Below are 20,901 nucleotides of genomic sequence, written 5' to 3' on the forward strand. Positions count from 1 at the left end.
TTCTCCAAAATGCATGAGAGTATGTGTGTCCCTTTTATTTATTATAGTGAAAAACCCAAAAGAGGGACCTCTGTGGTACAGGGAATAAACAGCACACAAAACGCCACCACAAACCGCTCGCTCAAGCAGGCGATCACACTGTCCGGCCGTCTATAGAATATAGTCTACATGAGAGGTATGGGCCTCAACTTCTTGGCTTCAGGTCAGTGACTCAGGCACCGATGAGCTGGCACGTTATATCATTGCGGTAGGTGTCAGTGCAGACGAAAATTGCAACTTCTATATATATAGTTTGCACTACTGAGAAGGCTGCGGCGATCTTCGCCAACCAGAAACGCACGCGCTGAGAAACGTGCTCCTCCGCTCCCTTACACCGTGACTGGTGGCTCCATCTCTCCGATCTCCCCCAGCTGCTGCTGCGCAGGGGACTCTGCCGGCTCGGCGGATGCTCTGTTTACGAATGGCGACGCACCGCTTCGTAGCAGGCTTCCGCAGCGCTGTGTGGGCTGGCGCAGACTTTCTCTGCTAATTTAACGAGTGAATGGAACTCTCGCTGTACTTACAAAACACCACCCTGAACTGCCTTTTCATTCACTGCAGTTGTTTAAAAGGTAGCCACAACAGTGCTCAAATATCTGAGGGACTATCTGTACTCTTCCTTGGCCCTGATTGTATGAGAGCTCCACCTTTCACAATGGTGCACACAACTTGTGAGATGAAGTATAGTTGTGCGCGTGGGCAAGCTGGGCATGTAAGGAGTCGTGGTAGCAACTGCGGACAGGCGGCCGGGCAATATCGTCACCTTGAGGCAACGTATATGACAGTACCCATACAAAGTACAGGAGGGCCAGGATTTCTTTTTCTTTTCGGTAGGAAGCGACTACAAGGAGACAATGTTCTCTCAGGGCCAAGATGCTGATGCTGTTGCTGCCGTTAAAGCCGTCATACCGACGATTCGAGTCCTGGACGGATTCCAAGGCTACGATTAGATTAATCTGGCGAGGGTCAGAAATAGCTCCGGCGTATTCTAAGTTGGGCCGAACGAGGATATTGCGTAAGCGAGACATTTTAACGGACGTGGGTGCCAGTGCCAAATTGCGGCTCAGCGAGCCCGGGGGGCACATAATGCACATTTAGAACCCCTTCGCGACATAAGCTCCTATATACAGTGTGGCAGCATGACATGCAGTGTGTCGCCCGCGACGCAACGAAACGCGCCCTGTCAGGGACGGGTTTTTCCCCATAACGGAAGGGCTTCCAGCTAGGCTTGGCCATGTCAGGCAAGCAAATGTCAATAATCGCAGCTTACAAAATCCGGTAAACAGAAACGCACATGATGCGCAAGGTGACAGGCACCACGCCACACGCAGTAATTCACGCCAGCAGCGAAAGACGTTACCACCAGTGTTCTCTGTTACAACGTTTCACGGGAAGGGGAGGGGGGGGGGGGGAATTAAAGCTTCAAAGCATTGCCGAAAGATAAGAACAGTTTCGGCATACCGAAAACGTCGGGTGTCTAGCGCATGCGCAGAAGCAAGCGCCCTCTCTCACCTCCCTTCCCGGCCCCTCGGGGCAGAGAATCGGCCATGGAAGGAAACTAATTTTTAAACTACGAGTCTTAAAAAAAATAACTATTTTATTTCGAGCCGTAAATGGCTCCCCTCAGATGGTTGTTGATGTTACACATTTACCTGTTTCATGCCCAAATCTGCGTTATTGCCTCAGACGCGCGACTCTTTCGAATCGTCAACATCAACAGCCGCCTTATGTGTACTGCAGAAGAAAGACCTTTCCCAATCGTCCTGCGCGTCCTGCAGCCGCCTTATTACAGAAAGCTTCCTACCCTCATTTCCGAACGTGACCCTCTGCCACCTATCCGCTGCCTTTGGAATCCAACTCTGCTATACCCCATATGACGTCATCTGTATATTGCGCATACGTCGTAATATGCCTCGCATATATGGCGTAATCGTCCTGCGCACGGCACGCTGGCACACCGCCATTCCCCTGGCCACCTATTCTAAATGCCTCCGAACTTATTCTAAGTGCAGTCGAAGATCGAGCGAGAGGCGACTGCTTCAAAAAGTGCGCTGCTATCACGCTCGCACTAGCCTTATTACTCCGTTAACAACAAACTGAGACAGAGTGCACAATTAGCCTGCACCTGAGCGTGGCCACAAGGTTATGCAAAGGAAAGCTACACACAAAGCTTTCCGGACGTTTCACGAGATCACTGCGGTGACCCGCACCGTAGCAATGCGAAAGCAAAACGACCACATACTATATCGACGTCCGCGGCTGTTCTGACGTCCACGTACTATATCGACGTCCATGGCTATTTTGAGGTGTAAGTGTATTTTTTAGCGTTTAATTAACTGATTGCACCTCATCAATCAAATTTTTGCCACGGCAACATTTTACCACACACTATCTGTAGCAATCACACTTTCACACATTTATCTTCAGAAAACGACGTAATCGTGCGGACAAAATTGCGGACACTTTTCGCTGACGTGACAGAGGCATATATAACGTACTCGCAGTAAAAAATGACCAGAACCGGCCATCAAATCCGGCACGATCGCAAAATATACGGCCGTACTAAGCTAGATATTGCCCTGTTGTCAGACGTTGAAGCTGAAATCTTTTACCACTGCTCTACGCATGTACAGCGGTCCAATTGAAATCGTTCAAACGGGACGTTACAGGAACTCAAATCTTGGTCTCTCGAGTTTTTCTAGTCATTTTTAGTGCGAAAGGAAAGGAAATAAAGATGATATGAAATTGCTATGCCGCATCAGCAAGAAGTGTCCGAAAATTTTGTCCGCACGATTACGTCGTTCTCTGAAGATAAACGTGTGAAAGTGTGATTGGGATAGATAGTGTGTGATAAAATGTTGCCGTGCGGAAAATATGGTAGATGAGCTAACTGCAACGCGTTGCAACTTTCTGGATGCCCTGAGCGGTTCGTTCGACCACCACACGTGATGGGATATAATTTGCGAACCTTCCAATTTCGGACCAATCAACGTTGCAGGACGATCTACGACGTGCATCTCGAATGCACGCAGTCGCCGACACTGCGATTCAAAGCAGCGTTCGGAATATATAAAGTACCGTCAATTAAGCAGCGACATACGCACAAACCGACGTTGGCTTCCGTAAATTCGCATATGGTACGCACGCCGTTATCTCTCTCAAATCTCTTCGAACACGCACTAGATATAGTTACAACGTAATCCGCTGGGTGGCGTATACAACACGCAAAGCGCCTAGAGTGTCTCGGCCATTGAGGCACCCTAAAAGCACCACTATACTTTTTGAGGCTATGAGACAAGGTACTTTGAGAACGAAATGCTACCGCCATATCTGCTCTTGATGTATACAAGACACGGAAACGACAGTACCGTGTTTTCCAGAGCTCTATTCCCTGCGGCCACTCCGCGAAGGTTAGAACAGTCACTCAAGCCTCTTTTGTGAACAGACGGCGCGCGTTGTGAAAATCGTGATCGACCCCGTACAGAGGCGATGCTACAAATTATCTATTTACCGCGCTGACATGAAGCGCGCCGTGTGCACTCTCCTCGTCACGTCACTTAAACATGCGGAATCTGCATATTTTATGCCGCGATAACGAGGCAAGAAGTCCTTCAATCCATGGCCGACTAACGACTGTAAAGATAACGGTAATTTCCGCAACTTACGCAAGTGCCTTCAGGGGCGTTTGGGCTGCGAGCCCCACGATAAATCAATGTTAAGCAGTCTGTTTACCTTTCCTCGGAAAACTGAAAACAACGAGACGCTCTTCTAAAAAAGAAAACATAGACAAGCGAACGTGTCTTTCAAGAGGGTCATGCCCATCACGCTAGACAAAGAGCGGTCAAGACGACAAGATCAGCGGTAAAATGTCAGCCAAGAAGCTGAAGTCATGACTGCGCACGTGTGTACGCTTTCTTCTTGTTTTTCATTGATTTTGAAACCACGCAAGACGGTTACTTCATCGGTAATCATAAGAAGAAATGTGACCTTTGACGTCTGTTTGTTTTTCGTTCAACGGTATCAATTGGTGCAAAGACAACTTAAAATGATTGGAACATGGATCTCGGCTGACGCATCAACTTGTCTAACGCGCAGCACTGATTTAAAATTTAAAAAACCAAGCTATGTGTTTCTGGTCCAGTTTTGCTCGCGACGAGAACGCGTGACAAAGTCGCGGGGTTTTCTCGACTCCATTTCGTCGTCGGTATATACCCAATGAGATATGTCAAGCTGTCGTCGAGTGCATGACTCCGCACATGTCGTCTGCTTCTGGAGTTCTTTTTCTTTACTGAATTATTCATTTAACGTCTTACCTTTCAGTCAGCTCATCACCCGCGCATCGCGTCGTCTGCTCTACAGAGAGGTTGTCGCGAAAGTGTCTCGTTTCGTCTCCAGAAATCTACTTCGGAAAGCTATTTTTTCTTCGTATTTTTTCGTGAGTGAGTCATTCCTACATCGCACAGTCGATGCGCAAGTTCTGACAATCCCCAGCGCTGCATATACACACGCACGCATGCGATCAGAGCAAATGGGGCCGAGATGCACAAATGCGACGTAAAAACGTGTAGAAACTTTGGGACCTTCCTCTTGGATGTGTACACGCTTTCCCGTCGTTGTTCGGCTTCTATCGCGGATACAGCCGACACAACCTCAAACGAGATTAAAACAATGCAGCTGATCGGAAATCTTGTTTGGACACTACGTCGACAAGATTTGTCCGCAGAAGCCGTACTTTGCCGCTCGTATCATTACGCGATCGCGCGAAGAATACAGCGCACCTTTACATCTGCACAGTTAGTTTCTTCATAACCATGCCTAAAGGTTTAGCACAGAAATGAAAGAATGATCATCGGCGATCAAGTGCTAAGTGGCCTGCAAAGCACGATACGGCACGATCATACGGCACCACACAACAGAGCCTACACTCGGGAAAGGAAGTTTCTCTTCCGGCATGCCCGCCGACAGTACGGCGTCGGGAAATAAAAAGAAACGTGAGAGAAAAACACAAGAGAGCAAAAAAAAAAAAAAGTTGGCGCAGCACACCGACACACACGACCGGACGAGCGCATGGCTCATCGAGTCGGCTTTTTAAAGCACGACTCTTCGATTGGATCGCCCACCGCTGGTCACCGCCGCTAGAAGAGAGAGCGACGCAGTAGTGAGAACCGCAAAATCGTTCAATCCCAGGCGCCGCACTGTCAAAGAGGACGCGACGCTAAGCGAGGAACGGAAAAGAACCCGACAGCTATGAACGAAGCGAAAAAAATCGAAAAGCACCGCGAAAACGCCTCTATTTCGTCGAAGCAACGGCGCTGATTTTCCAATCCGTGCACGACCGGGAAACGAATTGGTTTCGCCGTGAAAAAGGAGCGCTAAAATTTTGAAGAAGAAGAAAAATTGAGGAAAGGAAATCGCGAACGAGGACGGCAAAGCGCAGAGTAGTAGCGAGCGTGCGTGTGCGTCCAGGAGCACCTCACGCACCTTGTCAGAGTCGAGTTCGGGATCCTCTTGGCAAAGCCGGTACAGGAACGACTTGGGATCTCGGCACAGGGTTGTGCGGGTCGTCAAGAAGCATGTCCCTCCGACGTTGAGCTTGACCCACTGTGTATTCTTGGGCTGCTTGGGCGCGCCCGCCTCGGCGTTTTCGGCCGACGGCTCGTCCGCGCCGTCGGCAGCGGAGTTCATGAACTTGATGCTCCTGCCCGCCATATTGAGAGACAAGCCCCGATGCGTGCTTGGAGCTGGTGGCGCCAGGCGCCGCCGTCGTCGCAAGCGCTGTTCATAGTTTTAGTCAGTTGAGAAGTTCACCACCAAGTTCTCTTCAAAAGATAGACTAGTCACAGTGACCGCTTTTCAGGCCTTACCGATAGCTGCGTCATCTAGAAGCGGCCAATAAAAGCTGTCATCATTGTCAAATTTAAGTTCATTTTTTTTTTCATAGTTTTTATGCATATTTGACATTGCATGTATTTGACTGATAGCGTTGCCTCACGATAGTGCGTTAACAATCTGTGATGAATCTGTGTGTGTGTTTGCAATTCTGGCACAGCTTACAATATTCGCTATGAGTGTCGCTACAATCTCTAAACCTGTGAAAATCTGGCTCAATCTGTTTCATGCTTCTTTTGCAACTGGTCATTTGAAACATCGCTTATTTCTGTGGCTTATTGGCTTATCACTTGTTATCGATTAATTTCTTGTCATGTCGTTAACGGTCTAGTTTTTAACGCGCTGCTCAAACTGAGGTTTGAGGTCGCGGCACGAAAATAAACTTTACTTACTGAGTAAGATCAGCCATAGGTATTCCCTTCCAGAAGCATATTATACCTCTTTGAACAGAAACAAAAATAGAGTAATCCAGTAACACTCAAGTGCGGTGAACCATTTCTTATTTAATTCATCCGATTACGGGTGGACTTCCGCAGTTTTTAATGGTGTTACTCGGTGCGAGCAACCGGAGTAAAAGCTAGCTAACCGGAGCAACTCTATGGTATCGTGGTGGAGCAGCGCAAAGGACGGGACACAAGAAACAAGGAAAGACGAACACAGGCGCTGTGTTCGTCTTTCCTTGTTTCTTGTGTCCCGTCCTTTGCGCTGCTCCACCACGATGCAACAGCACCAACTCATAGAGTTTCTTACTATTACCTAGAGGGAAAGCTGGCAAGCCGTCTATGGGAGTTTGCATGGAGATCCCTCGAGACCACCTCAGCCACCATGGGCGCTCAAAGCATCATGGGGCGGTGAGCTACTTGTTGCGGAACTGTAACTTTTGGCCAAAAATTAATAAAAAAATAAAGCTGTTTGATAGCTACAAACGTCCTAACATTCAATATCTTGTCTAATGATTGCAACAAACGAGCATAAAAGCATTTAAGTGCAAAGTTTGCCTAAAATAAGACATGACTAGCTTTCCTATTGGCCAAGTGATGAACACTAAAAAAACTAATATTTCGTAATTAACAGGCGCACTTTTAAAAGTAAATATGTTTTCAAAAAAAATGTAGTTGTTTAGATACTTTAAGAGGTTTTTTAATGGCATTTCGGAAGAGTAAAACCTTTTATTGGCGTCGTGTGTCGTCGCGTCTTCACTACTATGGCTTTTGCACACTGCGTTCGCGCGAAAGTCGTCTGCGCACACACGAACTACGTTTTCGGAATGAAACGCCTTAGTACTGCCACTCTGTGTTCCCGAAAAACTACGACTGTGCCGCAACAAGTAGCTCACCGCCCCATGATGCTTTGAGCGTCCATGTTGGCTGAAGTGCAGCGCCGCCAGCTTTCCCTCTAGGTAGTAGTAAGAAACTCTATGGCACCAACTAGCCCAGCAACTTGCTCTTCTAAACTCTATGGTGCGAGCAGCTTAGCCCACTGTTCTTGTTTCGGTTTCGTCTTGGCCCGCTCTTCAATTTTTTTATGCTCGAGCGTCACAAGCTAGCTATCATGGCCCTTTCATATGTAATTACACTAAATAACTCACAATTTTAAATTATTTTAGCAATATTTTACAGTTTTGTTTGACAATCTTGTGAATTATCCGGATATCCCACCGGCGGAATCCGACCGGCATGCCGGCCGGCTACAGCCGGATCAAGAGTACTTCGGAACTTCGGTCACCTTCCCTGCTGAAACATGGCTGCTCGGAGGATTGCAAAGTCTGCTGTGGACTGGGCCGCCTTTGCGGAACGCGTGCCCGCCGAACAAAAAGTGTTTTTCCAGGCCCTGAAGGCAAGGTCTGATGGCTACCTTCGCAGGTGAGCAGCGCTACATGTTCCTTCTGAGGAATTCGTCGACCGGTGACTTGCTGACCGTCTCCCCACCACTCGTGGGGTCACTCTATACATCGCTGTTTTCTCGCCAAACTTGTTTAGCTTGCTTGTTCCGGGCGTGTGTGAGAAAGAAAGAGTGAAGAAGTGTTTAAAATTGTTTGATCCGTTTGTTCTCAGGGTGCTGAGTCTTCCCGAGAATCCGCCTCAGATTGACTTTGCCATGTACCGTGCCCGTATAGGAAACCCTGCACTCGTCGAGCAGTTCGAAAAAGCGGTAAGTGCGTCAAGTATCGCCTTTGCGTATTTCTCGAGCGACTGAAAGACATCTGTGCGGAATTCTCGGTGTTGCGGAGAAGTGAGGTTAAAATTTCTTAGAGTTTACTGACGTGGGCAGTGAAGCTAATGATACCGTTCCTTTTGCAGGCAAGCATAGCTTGCAGCCGGGGTTGCTTAACTGCACTGATAAGAATAGGGAATGAGGGGGGTGAATTAGGGTGCACATATACAAGAGGAGCCAACAGTCTCTGAAAGCATTGAGAAGCATTGAGAAAACTGTTAATTAGAACGCTTAATTATTCGCGTATTCACTTAGGAGACAGTTTTTCAGAAGGCGGAATAAAAGAATACTACATGCTTCTTCTGAAATCAGAAACTATACTTCCCCCATACTTTTCTTGGTTTCCATGCCATTTGTATTCCTTCGTATAGTGATGCCTATGGTAGCTTGAAACACTCGGATCCCTCAGAACCGCTGTTTGTTCCCTTTTGCAGTACAAGGCCTTTCACGTGCCTTACCCCATTGAGCATCTCTCGCCCCAGATTGATGCTGAGGAACGGGCAGCGGTGAGCACTACTTTCCTCTTTGCTTGCTCCTCTGTTTCATTTGCTTCGCCATTCGTGCAGCCTGCACATTTGGATTTGCATCCACTGTGGCTGGCAGCACGATGTCAGTAGCCAGGGCATGCATTCTACCAACGCAGCATGTTGTGAGTGGTTTCGGGAAGGCTGGAATGGTGGCAGTAATTTTGAGCCTTCAGTTTTCAGTTAAAGTTTGTGTTTGAGCTAGCTGATTCTTACTTGCATCAGAAGAGGGCTGCACAAAAACGACACGGAGCACGGAAGTAACATTGAAGTCAGGAACGGGCATTATCCAGTTCATCATTTATTGGTGTTTTCAAATGAGCATTGGCTCTAAGAGTGAGCTCTGACAGTCGCTTATGTAGAAATGAGATCATTATCAGGGTAACAACTACATTAATTTATTCCCAGTTACCTCTGGTGGTCGAAATTTCAGAAACTCTTCACTACAGCGTCCCTCATAGCCTGAGTTGCTTTGGGACGTTAAACCCCCTAAACCATATTCCGGGCAGAGTGGGTGAGAGAACAAATGTGAATTAATGACATCCTAGTCGAAATCAAGAGGAAGAAGTGGGCTTGGGCAAGGCATATAATGCGAAGCCAAGGTAACCGCTGGTCCTTAAGGGTAAAGGAGTGGATTCCAAGAGAAAGCAAGAGTAGCAGGGGGCGGCAGAAAGTTAGGTAGGCGGATGAGATTAGGAAATTTGTGGGAGTATGGTGGCCGCAGCTGGCGAAGCACAGGGTTAATTGGTGAGACATGGGAGAGGCCTTTGCCTTGCAGTGGGCGTAGTCAGGCTGCTGCTGATGATGATGAAACCATATTCCAAGTTACCGGAAACGATTGATGCTCTGAGTGGTGCTGGGTGGTTTCATATTCAGGAGACTTGGTATTTTTGGTTCCAATACGGCGAGTCCACTTACTACTGACATCGGATACAACAAATGCAATCTGTGTGACTGTCAAGTTCATTATAAAGTAGGCTCGACTGTATAGTCATTTTGTGATTTATGGTTTAGACATTCAGGGTAAAGGCCTTCAGGTCAAAGGCCTTCACCCTAACTCACAAAATGACCATACAGTCGAGCCAAAGGCCTTTATGGTAAATGCCTTCAGGTCAAAGGATGCTTTCGCATTCACAGCACATAACGACCCTAAGTGCCCACCGTGGTTTTCTTTCTAGCCTGCTGCTTAAAAGATTCAGTTTCAATTTGTAGGCTTGAACAGATGAGGATTGTGTACGACCAGAGCAGTACAGAGGTGCGCTCAGTGCGCCTGCCCTCGTCACTGCTCTGCCTCCCTTCCACGGAGAGCTGCTTAGGCAGAGGGAGAGCCATTGCAGGACGTTGTAGGACATTCTTTGCTTGCGAATGGTCACAAGAGCCGCAAAACCTTGTGAATTCCAAATAATCAAGCTGGCCTTACTGTAAGTAAAAAAAAAAGACAAAGACTGTATAGTCACTTTGTGATTTAGGGTGAAGGCCTTCAGGGTAAAGACCTTTACGTCAAAGGCCTTTACCCTGGAGGCCTTCACCCAGAATCACAAAGTGACTATACAGTCGAGCCAAACGCCTCTATGGTAAAGGCCTTTAGGTCAAAGGATGCTTTTGCATCACGTGCTTCCCGGGTGGTTGATCTTTTTTTATTTTCTGTGGTCCCGTGAAGAACGTAACTGCGTGGTTCTGTACAGACTGCAGCCTCTGTGTCAATGTCATTTGTGAAGCGTCATGCGTAAAATGGCCCTTGCAGCACCTACTAAACCTGCTTTTGCTATTCTGCCTGGTGCAGTTTGGAGTTGCTAATGCAAGGAAGCATTGGGTATCAACCACTGTATGCCTGACGGGATGTTTCTCTTATTTCCACAGAAAGAAGACGTGAAAACCTTTGTCTCGGAGTCTAACGAGCGCATTGAGGGGTACAAGAAGGAGGTACAGTGGCGCTTTCTCATTTTTAAGCATGAAATGCTTTTAGCCGCCGTTGTTGGCAGTGTGGTGACGTCACGCTGAGACCGAGAGCCATCATCCGGGCACTGAAATCCACTCATCCGGGCACTGAATTCCAGTCATCCGGGCACTGAATTCCAGTCATCCGGGCTCTGAAACGAGAACATCCGGGCACCGTACGAGACTTAACGAGAATTAACGAGACTCTGTAAGCCCTCCTACGCGACCGGCATGCAAGCGCTGGTTGGTCTCCAAAGGAGTCACAAAAAATAACTGCTGCCAGTGCCTTCTCAATGTTTATCAAGATATCAGTCGCTGTGCGTTTGGTAATGCACGGACTTATAATTTCCGATTTCTAATAACGCGTGCAAAAAGCACATAAATGCCACGATACACTTCGTTGTCATACGTGATCTCTTATAGGCTTTGCGCATTGAAGCAAAGCCGCGCAGGCGCACAGGCGCCCGGGGGAGAAGCGCTGCGTTCAAAGGCAAGGCATCGCGCCGAACGGGTGGTGGCGTTCCTCCCTTCCATAACCTTGCGTTCAAATGGCAAGGCATCGCGCTGAACGGGTGGTGGTGTTCCTCCCTTCCTGTACGGTGCGGTTCGGGTGTCCACCGAGATGACATTAGGCCCGTAAACATTTCATGCTTACTCTACTCTCGGTTACGGGAGAGGCAGAGATTTTTCCTTTCCCAGCCTCGTTGAATAGTGTACCCTCAGCCTGTATTATGAAAGTGTCCATTACGTGGGAATGTACAGGTGCAGTCAAAAGTAAATGGAAGGCAATATTCACGAAAAAATTTAATCATTGGCTCCCCAATTCATGCATCCTTCAATACATATGTGCAGCATAATTGCGATTGTGCAAATGGCAGTGTGCACCAACAAGCATGGACCATTATGCTTTAGATTTAAAGAAATCAAATTTTGTTGACTAAGTCGCCTTCCATTTACTGGCGAGTGTACACTGCGGTTTGTGCTGATTGATTGGAGCTCCAAACGCGGAGGTGGCAGCTGACCGACCTTTCTTGTTGAGTTTTCTTTGCTGAAGCTGAACTCGCATCGCATCAGCAATCCTGTTGCAAAATTTAACGTTACAAAACTTGTGCTTTAAATATTCTGGATTTATGTTTAAGCTTTTGAAGGTAAAAATAGACCATCACGGCGGCTTACCACAAGAAGCTTGCTGTTTATATCAGAAACCTTATGAAAGGAAACTGGCAGACTTTCGAGAGCACATATTTGATTGCCCAAACAGCATACAGTCTTAGGCACCCTCAATACCATGCATCAAAATCCCGTACAAACTATGGGTTCCAAAAACTAACTCACATAATTCCTCATACATTAAACACCTATCCATATTTAACAGAATTGTCACTACAAAATATGTCCGAGGTCAGATTTAGGAAAACTGTTCATGAATATTTTTGTTATAGCTAGTTGTGGTGTTTTTACCTAATCAGTTTTTGTCTTTGTTATGCTTTGATCTTAGTTTTGTTGTGCTTAGCTCTATGCATGCCTGATCTCTGTTTTGTTGTCAATATATCCGCTGCTTTTCTAGTTTCTGTTACTTATGGAAACTTTGTACCATTGCCAAGTGCCACTTTGTTTTGTTTTTTTTACATGGGGAGGGCAGGCCTCTGTCAGGCGCTACTAGGCGCCTTTAGCTTGCTCTCCCTTGTTTGCAGTCTCTGTACTGGCCAAACAAAACCAATAAATGAAATGAAATGATGCATTTAACTTTAAGGTGCTGGCTTTACACATCTTTACACAGCTTTACTCGTCCAGCGCTATCAGAGTCTGCAGCTGCGGCATTTGCCTTTTTTTTAGAGCAACAGAACACATCCAGTTTAATCAAAACCCATTCATACATGTCCACATACTGCACACTTCCACAATACAGGCCTGGCTAAGATTTGACACTAATCAGCAAACCAGTGTGTGTGCATTAATTCAAGGTGCTCTCTTTTTTTCTGGTTTTTCCACATTTTAAAAATATTTTGGGTTAAAAAAAAAAACGTCTTCTCATTTTCTTAGGTTATCCTGAAGCATGTATAAGTTTCCCTTTCGTTTTTTTAACGTTGTGTTGAATCAACTTTTTTCACAAAAAAGGGGGGGGTTCAGGCCCCCCCCCTGGCTTATTGAATTGGAACCTTGTTAAAGGTGCAGTAACATGCAGCTTGGTTATTTCTTTCTTCTTTCTTTCTTTGTTCAATACTGCAAACCTTATACAGGTCCAAGCAAGGTGGGTAAAATGCCAAACAAAGCAATAATAACAAAGTTAGTAAACATCAAAGTGTGGCGAAAGGCAATAAAGAATCATTCCAGTCCGTTACTGTGCGAGGAAAAAATGAAAACTTGAATAAATCTGTTCGCGCAAAATACGGCGTCAGAGAATTAGGATGATGGTGGCGTGTATACCTCGACGTTGAAAGCGACAGATATGGGGCAGGGTTAATAGCTAATTCTTGTTTCCAAAGCAAGTAAAGAAATTCCAAACGTAAATTTTTTCTTCGTTCTGTAAGACATTGAATACCATTAACCTGCATTATTTCAGAGGGTGAGTCGTACGGGGAAAATTTAGAATAAATAAACCTGACAGCTTTTCTCTGTACCTTTTCTAGGCGGGTAATATTGTGTTTAGTAAACGGGTCCCAGACAATGCATGCATACTCTAGTTTTGGTCTAATTAGTGAATTGTAAGCAAGTAATTTTGCGCTAGGGGGAGAAGTTTTAAGCTTATGTCTTAAGAAGTATAGTTTGCGGAGTGCGGAAGAGCAGATGTTATCTATATGTAAATTCCATGATAAAGTGTTAGTAAGTGTGACACCCAAATACTTATATTTAGTCTCTTCCAGCAAAGGCGACGAACCTAGCCTGTAGTTAAAAGAAAGCGGAGCTTTTTTGCGAGAGAAGCGAAGAAAGACGATCTTATCAGTGTTAAGTTTCATGTCCCACATTTCACACCATTCAAAAATCTTAGCAAGAGAGGAGTTAAGATGAATTTGGCCGTCAATTGAAGTTATTTCATGAAAGAGCACACAATCATCCGCAAACAACGTGATTTGCACATTTGGGTCAAGTTCAGTGGTAATGTCATTAATATACAATAAAAATAATAATGGCCCCAGCACACTTCCTTGGGGCACGCCAGAGCCTACTGGAAGGCAACCTGATTGTTGCTCATTAACTGCGACAAATTGGTAGCGATTGGTTAAATAATTTGATATCCTTATGATCAAAATTTCCGGGAGGCCAATGCGTCTGAGTTTTAATATCAGTTTGTCATGGGGAGCTCTGTCGAAAGCTTTGCTGAAGTCAAGAAATATTGCATCAATCTGGCCGTTCTGATCAAGACATGAAGCGAGTGCATGTATAACTGTCACTAGTTGTGTAATTGTTTTGATTAATTGTAATTGATTTACTCTCGGCCACAAAAGTTTATGGAATGCAGGCATGGGGGAAAAAAATTATTTTGACGCTGTGACATAAGCCAATTCGAACGAGCATTCTCCATCAGCTGGTAACATTATCACGTGACTGGGTAGCAAGACAGTGCAACATTTTAGTATACTATATAGCATGCTATGTTTTAGATCGATAGGTCACTATTTATTCTTTTATCTGAACACCAGTGTCGTTATTTACAGAACACAAAAATGAAAAGATGAAAAGGCGTCTGGCAGTGCAAGAGACTTGTGCCAGGCATCACATGAACTAGCGCGACGCCATTTAATAGCTGATATTGCATTAAGTTGTTTTTTTTTTAACTTATTGTGCATGACAACTGTGTGGCTATTAGTCATATTTCTTTCTAAAATTTGTCATATTCCTTTCTAGAATTTTGATATGCTGTTTTCATGGATACCTTGCTTACAAGAGTAGTTCTGTTGTGGAAAAGAAACTTGAGTCTCCACCTTCTTCAAGTAGTTCTGGTTTTGTTTCTTTATGCAAAGTGATACTGCGAGGTTGTGAATGACATTGCCAGCTGTTTTGCAAGTATGGGAAATAAAATGGCATTTTGAAAATGCCTTTTTAAAGAAAAAAATAATGTGTCGAAGCACGCTCAAAGTGCACAGAAGTTATCTAAAGATACTGAATTTCAAGTTATTAAGGCAAATCTACGTGGTGGATGAAGTTGTTCTTAGTGGACATTTTTGCCTGTTTTATTGCATGTGGTTGGGTTGTCACTCTAACTTGAATCATCATTGCAGTCCTCAGGCACTAAAGTCGATACAAAAGCTACGAAGTGTCTTGACTTTTTGGCAGATTTGTTTTATATATGTTTGCAGAGCAGATGCTTTCAATTTAAGGGGGGACACTGGTCTTTGAGACCAAAAAATGACCAAAAAATCGATTTTCAAGAAGTGACATTTGTGGAATCTACAGCTATTATTTTCGAACTGCGCCAATTTTTTCCTTCAAGAAATCAGCATTTTAACCATAATATTAAATTCAGATCATCGTGTGGGCTGAATTTATGCAGGAGCAGACAATTTAATGGCATGAAAATTTTGGACCTCTGGCTGTCTTAGTATGTCGATATCTCAACATCTAGGACAGATAGAGATGTCATATTGTTTGCTAACGGAAGCTGAAGGCACAGTGTGTGCAATAATTGAAGCAGATTTGTTCAATCGCACTTCAAAAATTCATAATTTCGCAATGTTTATCGATGCATTACATTCACACTTTGAATATTGATATTCCAAGTGCTGTGAAATTACTAATGAGGCTAAAATGGAAAAATGGTTTTGATTATTGCACTTTCTACTCATCATACTATGTAGCTATGGATTAAAAATGATGTTTTATTAAGCAGTTTTTTTTTGTGCCGATGTACTAATGAATGACTAATTAAAATTAATTATCTTGGGAACCGGCTAATTTATGAGAAAGGTAATTTCATTGTTGAAATCAGTATAAAAAACTGAGCAAGGTGGTGCAGTTTCATTAGGATTGGACTAAAAATAAGGAAAATAGGTCTAAGACCAGTGTCCCTCCTTAATATTTTTCAGGGATAAACTTGGATATGTCTGTTTTCATTCCTATCTTTTTTTTTATTGTTTTGTTCTTTCCTTCCCTAGCTGGCGAAGTATGAGGCCATGATTCCAGCGATGCACATGACTATGGAGGACTTCTATGACAGCTTCCCCGACCAGAGGATAGATGTCGACAATCCCACGCACTGGCCTCATGACGGCAGCTGCGACACCGACGACAAGCTGGAGTACGAGGACCACGACGACGACCACTAGACAGGGAGTCTGGCGTAGTGTTTACCACCTCTGCAGCTCGGTGACTAGGCCAAGCACGCCAGTGGAACGATTGGAGTAAAGGCTTGAAGTTAGTTGTACACTGTGTGCTGTGGTCATTTGGACAGGGATGACATTAACAGACTTCAATTTACTACACTGCCTTTCCAGAGGCTGGCAGCCGCCCAGTGGTTATGGCACTCTACTGCTGACCAAAAAGACGCAGGTTCGACTCCGGCCGCGGCGGTTGAATTTCTATGGAGGTGAAATTCTAGAGGCCCGTGTACTGTGCGATGTCAGTGCACGTTAAAGAACCCCAGGTGGTGGAAATTTCCGGAGCCCTTAACTACGGCGTCTCTCATAGCCTGAGTCGTTTTGGTACATTAAACCCCATAAACCAAACCAAACCAGTTATCTTTTCTACATAGACATAGACAGGTGTAGTTTCAACCAGAGCTTTTAGATCGCACCGATAGCGAAACTACACTACAAAAAGTGAATAGTCCCAATAGCCACTTTCCGGGTGCTTACGGTACCGTTTTGAAGCGGCAAAAAATACCTGTTGCCATATGTCGCTACTCTCATCTGTGGAACACTGTCATCCATTAACAAAGCGTGTCACACGCTTTTAACTCGGGAACTAAAAAAGATAAAATAAAACCAATGGTTGCTTCGGATGGAGGAAAAAATGAACCTAGTAGCTAAGTTTGATGACTGTAGGTGATTTAGTTAATTATAGGCAGAAATGTTGAAATTTTGTTGAAATAGCACGGACAACGATATAGCCATGGGAACGGTGTGGCGCTACATCCACCGGAAGTCGTCACGGCACCGTGAAAATTGCCACAGAATGGTCAGAAAAACCTTTGATTTGTGTCAAATTAGATGGGACAATGTGTAATTAAGCGTAATTAACACTCAAGATTTCCGAAAAATGTATAATTTCGGTAACAATATAGCCACGGGAACAGTGTGACGTCACATCCACCGGAAGTGGTCACGGCATAGCGTTCTCGGCTTTTGCCTCTCAACACTTTAGTTACCAAAGTGTCCTCGCAATTTTTTTACTTCTTTTACCTCTTAATTTATCTGTCCGACTGTTACATCTGCGGATTTTTGTTCATGCATCTGTTTAACTGATTTTGTTGCCAGGCGGTTGTGTGTTTATCAACAATCTTAAAGGCTACAACTTGAACGCGGTTTACGTTATTGACCGCAGAGGGCGCAGCATTCGATAAACACCCAAATTATGGCCACCGCAGACCGCCATTTTTTTATATGTGGACCCTATGGGAAGTTTATCAATTGGTAATATCAAAGAGCTCTGGTTTCAACGTTCATTTATCGTTGAACACTTCTAAGCTCCAGACAAACACCATTTCAGTTTAAAGTCTCGTAGCGGTTCCTGCCGATCCTGAACACTGCGTAAGTCATACTGGAGTTTAGTAGGCTACATAAACCTCTCATTTTAATGTGAAAGCACTACTCCATGGGGTAAAACCCAGCTAAGGATCTTGTGGCATCCCTGACTTTCAGGGTGCGGAAATAAAGTCAGTATTGCCGCGACTGGGTTTCGAACTCGTAGCGGCGCTAACAGAATTTTATTAATCTAGTCGTAGTTATGAAATTTTCAAGGCACATGTATTTTTGTGTGCTAATTCTAGATATGTCGTTTAATTTCATGTAAAACAATTCCTTGAGCACTTATGCAACTTTCATGCAAGTATTTTTTGGGAAGAGTTTTGAAGAAAATTTTCTGCGGGGAAACTCGCTGAAATGTATGCCGTTGGGTTCTCCTGACACCAAGGAATGCAATAAGGGTAAAATTATCATCCTGGCTATCATAGAACTTGAGTTATAGGGTACCGAAGCAGCCACTTCAGAAACAGGAATTACACTTTTCTCATTTCTCAAGTGACAACTTCAGTACCCTATAACTCAAGTTCTATGATAGGCAGAAAGATAATTTTACTCTTATTGCATTCCTTGGTGTCAAGAGAACCAAATGGCATACATTTCAGCAAGCTTCCCACAAGAACTTTTTTTAAAACCCTCTTCCCCAAATACATGCATAAAAATTGCACAAGTGCTCAAGGAATTCTTTTAGATGAAATTAAATGATATATTTAGAATTGGCACACAAAAATGCATATTCCCTGAAGATTTCTTCACTGTGACCTCATTAATAAAATTTTTTTTTTGAAGACCAGGCTCCCCCCTTAAATGGGAACACACTCTCCCGCTGTTTATTGCGTATCGTGATCTTCAACTTCCATATGCGGCGACGCGAACAGATCATTTCAGCCTACGAGTCTGTCGCTAGATGTGCCGATGACCCAGCAAAGCAAAGCTATGAGACTACCACCCTAAACTCATGCTTTTGCACGTCTATTCGGTTTAAGTACGTTAAAACCCTACCGCATTATTATTGCAGGTTTTAGGCTAATTAACCCTTATAGCACTTAAGACCTGTGTGGTCCCTTGAGGCGAATTCACACATGCTAATTTTGAACGTCATACAGCTGGTTTTGACCAAGCCGCTGCAGTACCTCCCTGCTTTGCTAATGCTCTAGAACCATAACTAATCGACGAAAACCAGCTGTGCAGTGTCTGCGACTTGCAGGTGTAGATTTGCCCTTAACCTTGACTCGACCTTGGCACTGTTTGGCACCACAAAAATTCATCATCTAAGCAAGCTCGTATTTTTAGTTCTTGGCTCCCTCGCTTCAAACGACTGCGGCACAAACCACATTCACATTGGAAAGACTCAGCTTGATGGAAGCTTTGGTGCCGATCTTTTTCAGACACGTGTGTTGGAAAAAAAAAATTCCCTTTTGTCAAGAAAATAAATAGTTGCTGAAACTGAGGAAAGCTTAGGGCATGTCTCTATATTTTCAGATTTGTGGCATTTGTAAATGGGAAATTGCTAAAGTGAATATTTTTTACCTGAAAGATTATTACTGGTTAGGAAGTAGAAAAAACAACTGCATGCCACCAGTGGGATCCAAACCGACGACCTCTGTAAGTCACGTGTGGTTCTTCATAATTTCATGGCTGAAAAGCCCGCATGATTTATGATATGGTTCCATGATGACTGGTTAAGCCAGTATGGCAGCTTTCTGGACATTTTCGTTTAATGATCACTTATTTCTTGGGGGCCCTTTCTTTAGTTTAACAGCAAAACATGAAGCATCAGAATTCGGTGCTGTATGCAGTGTTCAGTGGCTTGTAATAACCTGATTGTCAGTGCTCTATGAAAAGGGTTATACGAGTGATGAATCTAGAAAATTCCTGCGTGCATGACGAACGGCTTAACTAGCAACTGTAATACCCGTGCCACACGCGCACAAAAAATGGCAGTAAATGCTTAAGGCCTTAAGTTTGTTAATGCCATCATTTTCGGACTTGGTGCTACACGTACACATTTAATGCCATTATCGAAAGTGACGATGACGATAACGCTTGCAAGGTAGTCAGAAGTTTCAACTGAATATAAACATTCCTAATGACAACAATATATGGGTATGGATGCCTTATCTGACTGAAAGTTAAGAATTAACCATTTCCTACTGGTTAGAAAGTTGTTACTAACAAAGCTGCGCGCTTTTCTGCGTGTGGAATGGGAACGAGAGTACACATTGCACGGGCGAATGAGTTGTGGCGAACTCAGTAGGTCGCGAATGGCAGTAAGGCTAATGCCATTAAATTTATGCGTGTGGCACCGCACGAATGCTATTAAAACTTAAGGCAGTAAGCACTTAATGGCATTAAATCTACCCGTGTGGCACGGGTATAAGTAATGACTCCCATGAATTGCCCACAATTACCTAAACTGTGCATGACTTGTTGAGCAAAGTAGTAGCAGCGCAGAAGCGGTGCTTGCTACATGGCAAATGCAGTGTTGGCTGTCAAAATAGTCTGAGCTGAGCAACTATTGTTGTAACAACCGAATCATAGGTCATCAAGATAGAAAAGCAGGTACAGAAGAGTTTTGTTTTTCGCTTATCAGAACCTTGGCAAACGCCACGTTGCCATTCATAATCTTTAAAGCTTGATCAGCATGCAAATTTAGTTTTACGGCCAGTTTTACCGATACTGGAATTGTAATGCTGCAAAGTCAATCTTGGGTTCAATATTGATGCTGCTATAGTGAGTTTAAGTTGTATACGTAATGACAGCTTTAGGTTATTCTGCATTTATTGTTGATGGCAAACTTGCGGGTTCGATCCCGGCCGCGGCGGCCGAATTTCGATGAAGGCGAAATTCTAGAGGCCCGTGTGCTGTGCGATGCCAGTGCACGTTAAAGAACCCCAGGTGGTCGAAATTTCCGGAGCCCTTCACTACGGCGTCCCTGATAGCCTGAGTTGCTTCGGGACGTTAAACCCCAATAAATCAATCCAAACTTGTAAATATTGAGTTATCTGTTTGTACAGAAGGATTACGCAAGAATTTATGAAAAATGTACTGCTTTGCAAGAGGCCTGCTTGCAAGGCCAGAAGGTACTTTTATATGTTGAAGAAAATTTTATGTCAAATGACAGAAGTTATGTATAATGTGAAGGCTAGGAAAGGCACTGCCGTAGCTTTTTTTTTTGGTGCTTGCTTTACGTGCTTATGGCACATGCAGAGATGTTTTGTCATGGTGCATCATAACTGAATGACTTGTTGAAGCCAAACAAGTTTACCCATGACAACAAATGCCAGGTAATACAGGGCGCTACCCTCCTTCGTCATTTTGCGGTTTGTATTTTAGCGTCAGTTTCGAAAAGTACAGTATTGCAGTGGTTCAGCCAAGACAGGCAAACGTAGTTCATTATTGCAAGCATTCCCAATCTAAACTCCGCTGAACCCTTGGATTCATTCGTGGGTGGCTGTTTCAGGATCTCCGAGCACCGGTATCCATGCTTGCTGTGACCCCCGTTTTTCCTTTATCCACTTGGTTTTGGGACCACTCACACTATGATTAGTTTAGTTTAGTTTAGGGGGTTCAACGTCCCAAAGCGGCTCATGCTACGAGAGACGCCGTAGTGAAGGGCT

The 20,901-nt window shown here is 44.5% G+C and overlaps 2 protein-coding genes across 2 annotated transcripts in view; one reads left to right on the forward strand and one right to left on the reverse strand.

Moving 5' to 3' along the window:
* inc (BTB/POZ domain-containing protein inc) overlaps positions 1-5,764 on the reverse strand; it is a 32,552-nt gene extending 26,788 nt beyond the window's left edge. The window contains exon 1 of the mRNA XM_089588309.1: positions 5,521-5,764. Coding sequence (XP_089444435.1) covers positions 5,521-5,748 — 228 coding nt within the window. The 5' untranslated portion in view covers positions 5,749-5,764. The remainder of the gene's footprint in view (positions 1-5,520) is intronic.
* A 1,867-nt stretch (positions 5,765-7,631) lies between these two features.
* On the forward strand, positions 7,632-15,966 carry ATPsynD (ATP synthase, subunit D). The gene is made up of 5 exons (XM_089588310.1): positions 7,632-7,790; positions 7,983-8,079; positions 8,577-8,648; positions 10,527-10,589; positions 15,698-15,966. The coding sequence occupies exons 1-5, from the start codon at positions 7,669-7,671 to the stop codon at positions 15,866-15,868; spliced, it is 525 nt and encodes a 174-aa protein (XP_089444436.1). The 5' UTR covers positions 7,632-7,668; the 3' UTR covers positions 15,869-15,966.
* Positions 15,967-20,901: the final 4,935 nt, after the last annotated feature.

Source organism: Amblyomma mixtum, chromosome 4 (assembly GCF_055824585.1).
Source record: "Amblyomma mixtum isolate Tamu chromosome 4, ASM5582458v1, whole genome shotgun sequence".
NCBI classification, from domain to species: domain Eukaryota; kingdom Metazoa; phylum Arthropoda; class Arachnida; order Ixodida; family Ixodidae; genus Amblyomma; species Amblyomma mixtum.

Bases quoted from the DNA above. Each gene is read 5' to 3' on its own strand.
- ATPsynD (XM_089588310.1), top strand. From the start codon at position 7,669: ATGGCTGCTCGGAGGATTGCAAAGTCTGCTGTGGACTGGGCCGCCTTT. The intron at 7,791-7,982 runs GTGAGCAGCGCT...GTTTGTTCTCAG, and splicing joins TCTGATGGCTACCTTCGCAG to GGTGCTGAGTCTTCCCGAGA. The intron at 8,649-10,526 runs GTGAGCACTACT...TTATTTCCACAG, and splicing joins ATGCTGAGGAACGGGCAGCG to AAAGAAGACGTGAAAACCTT.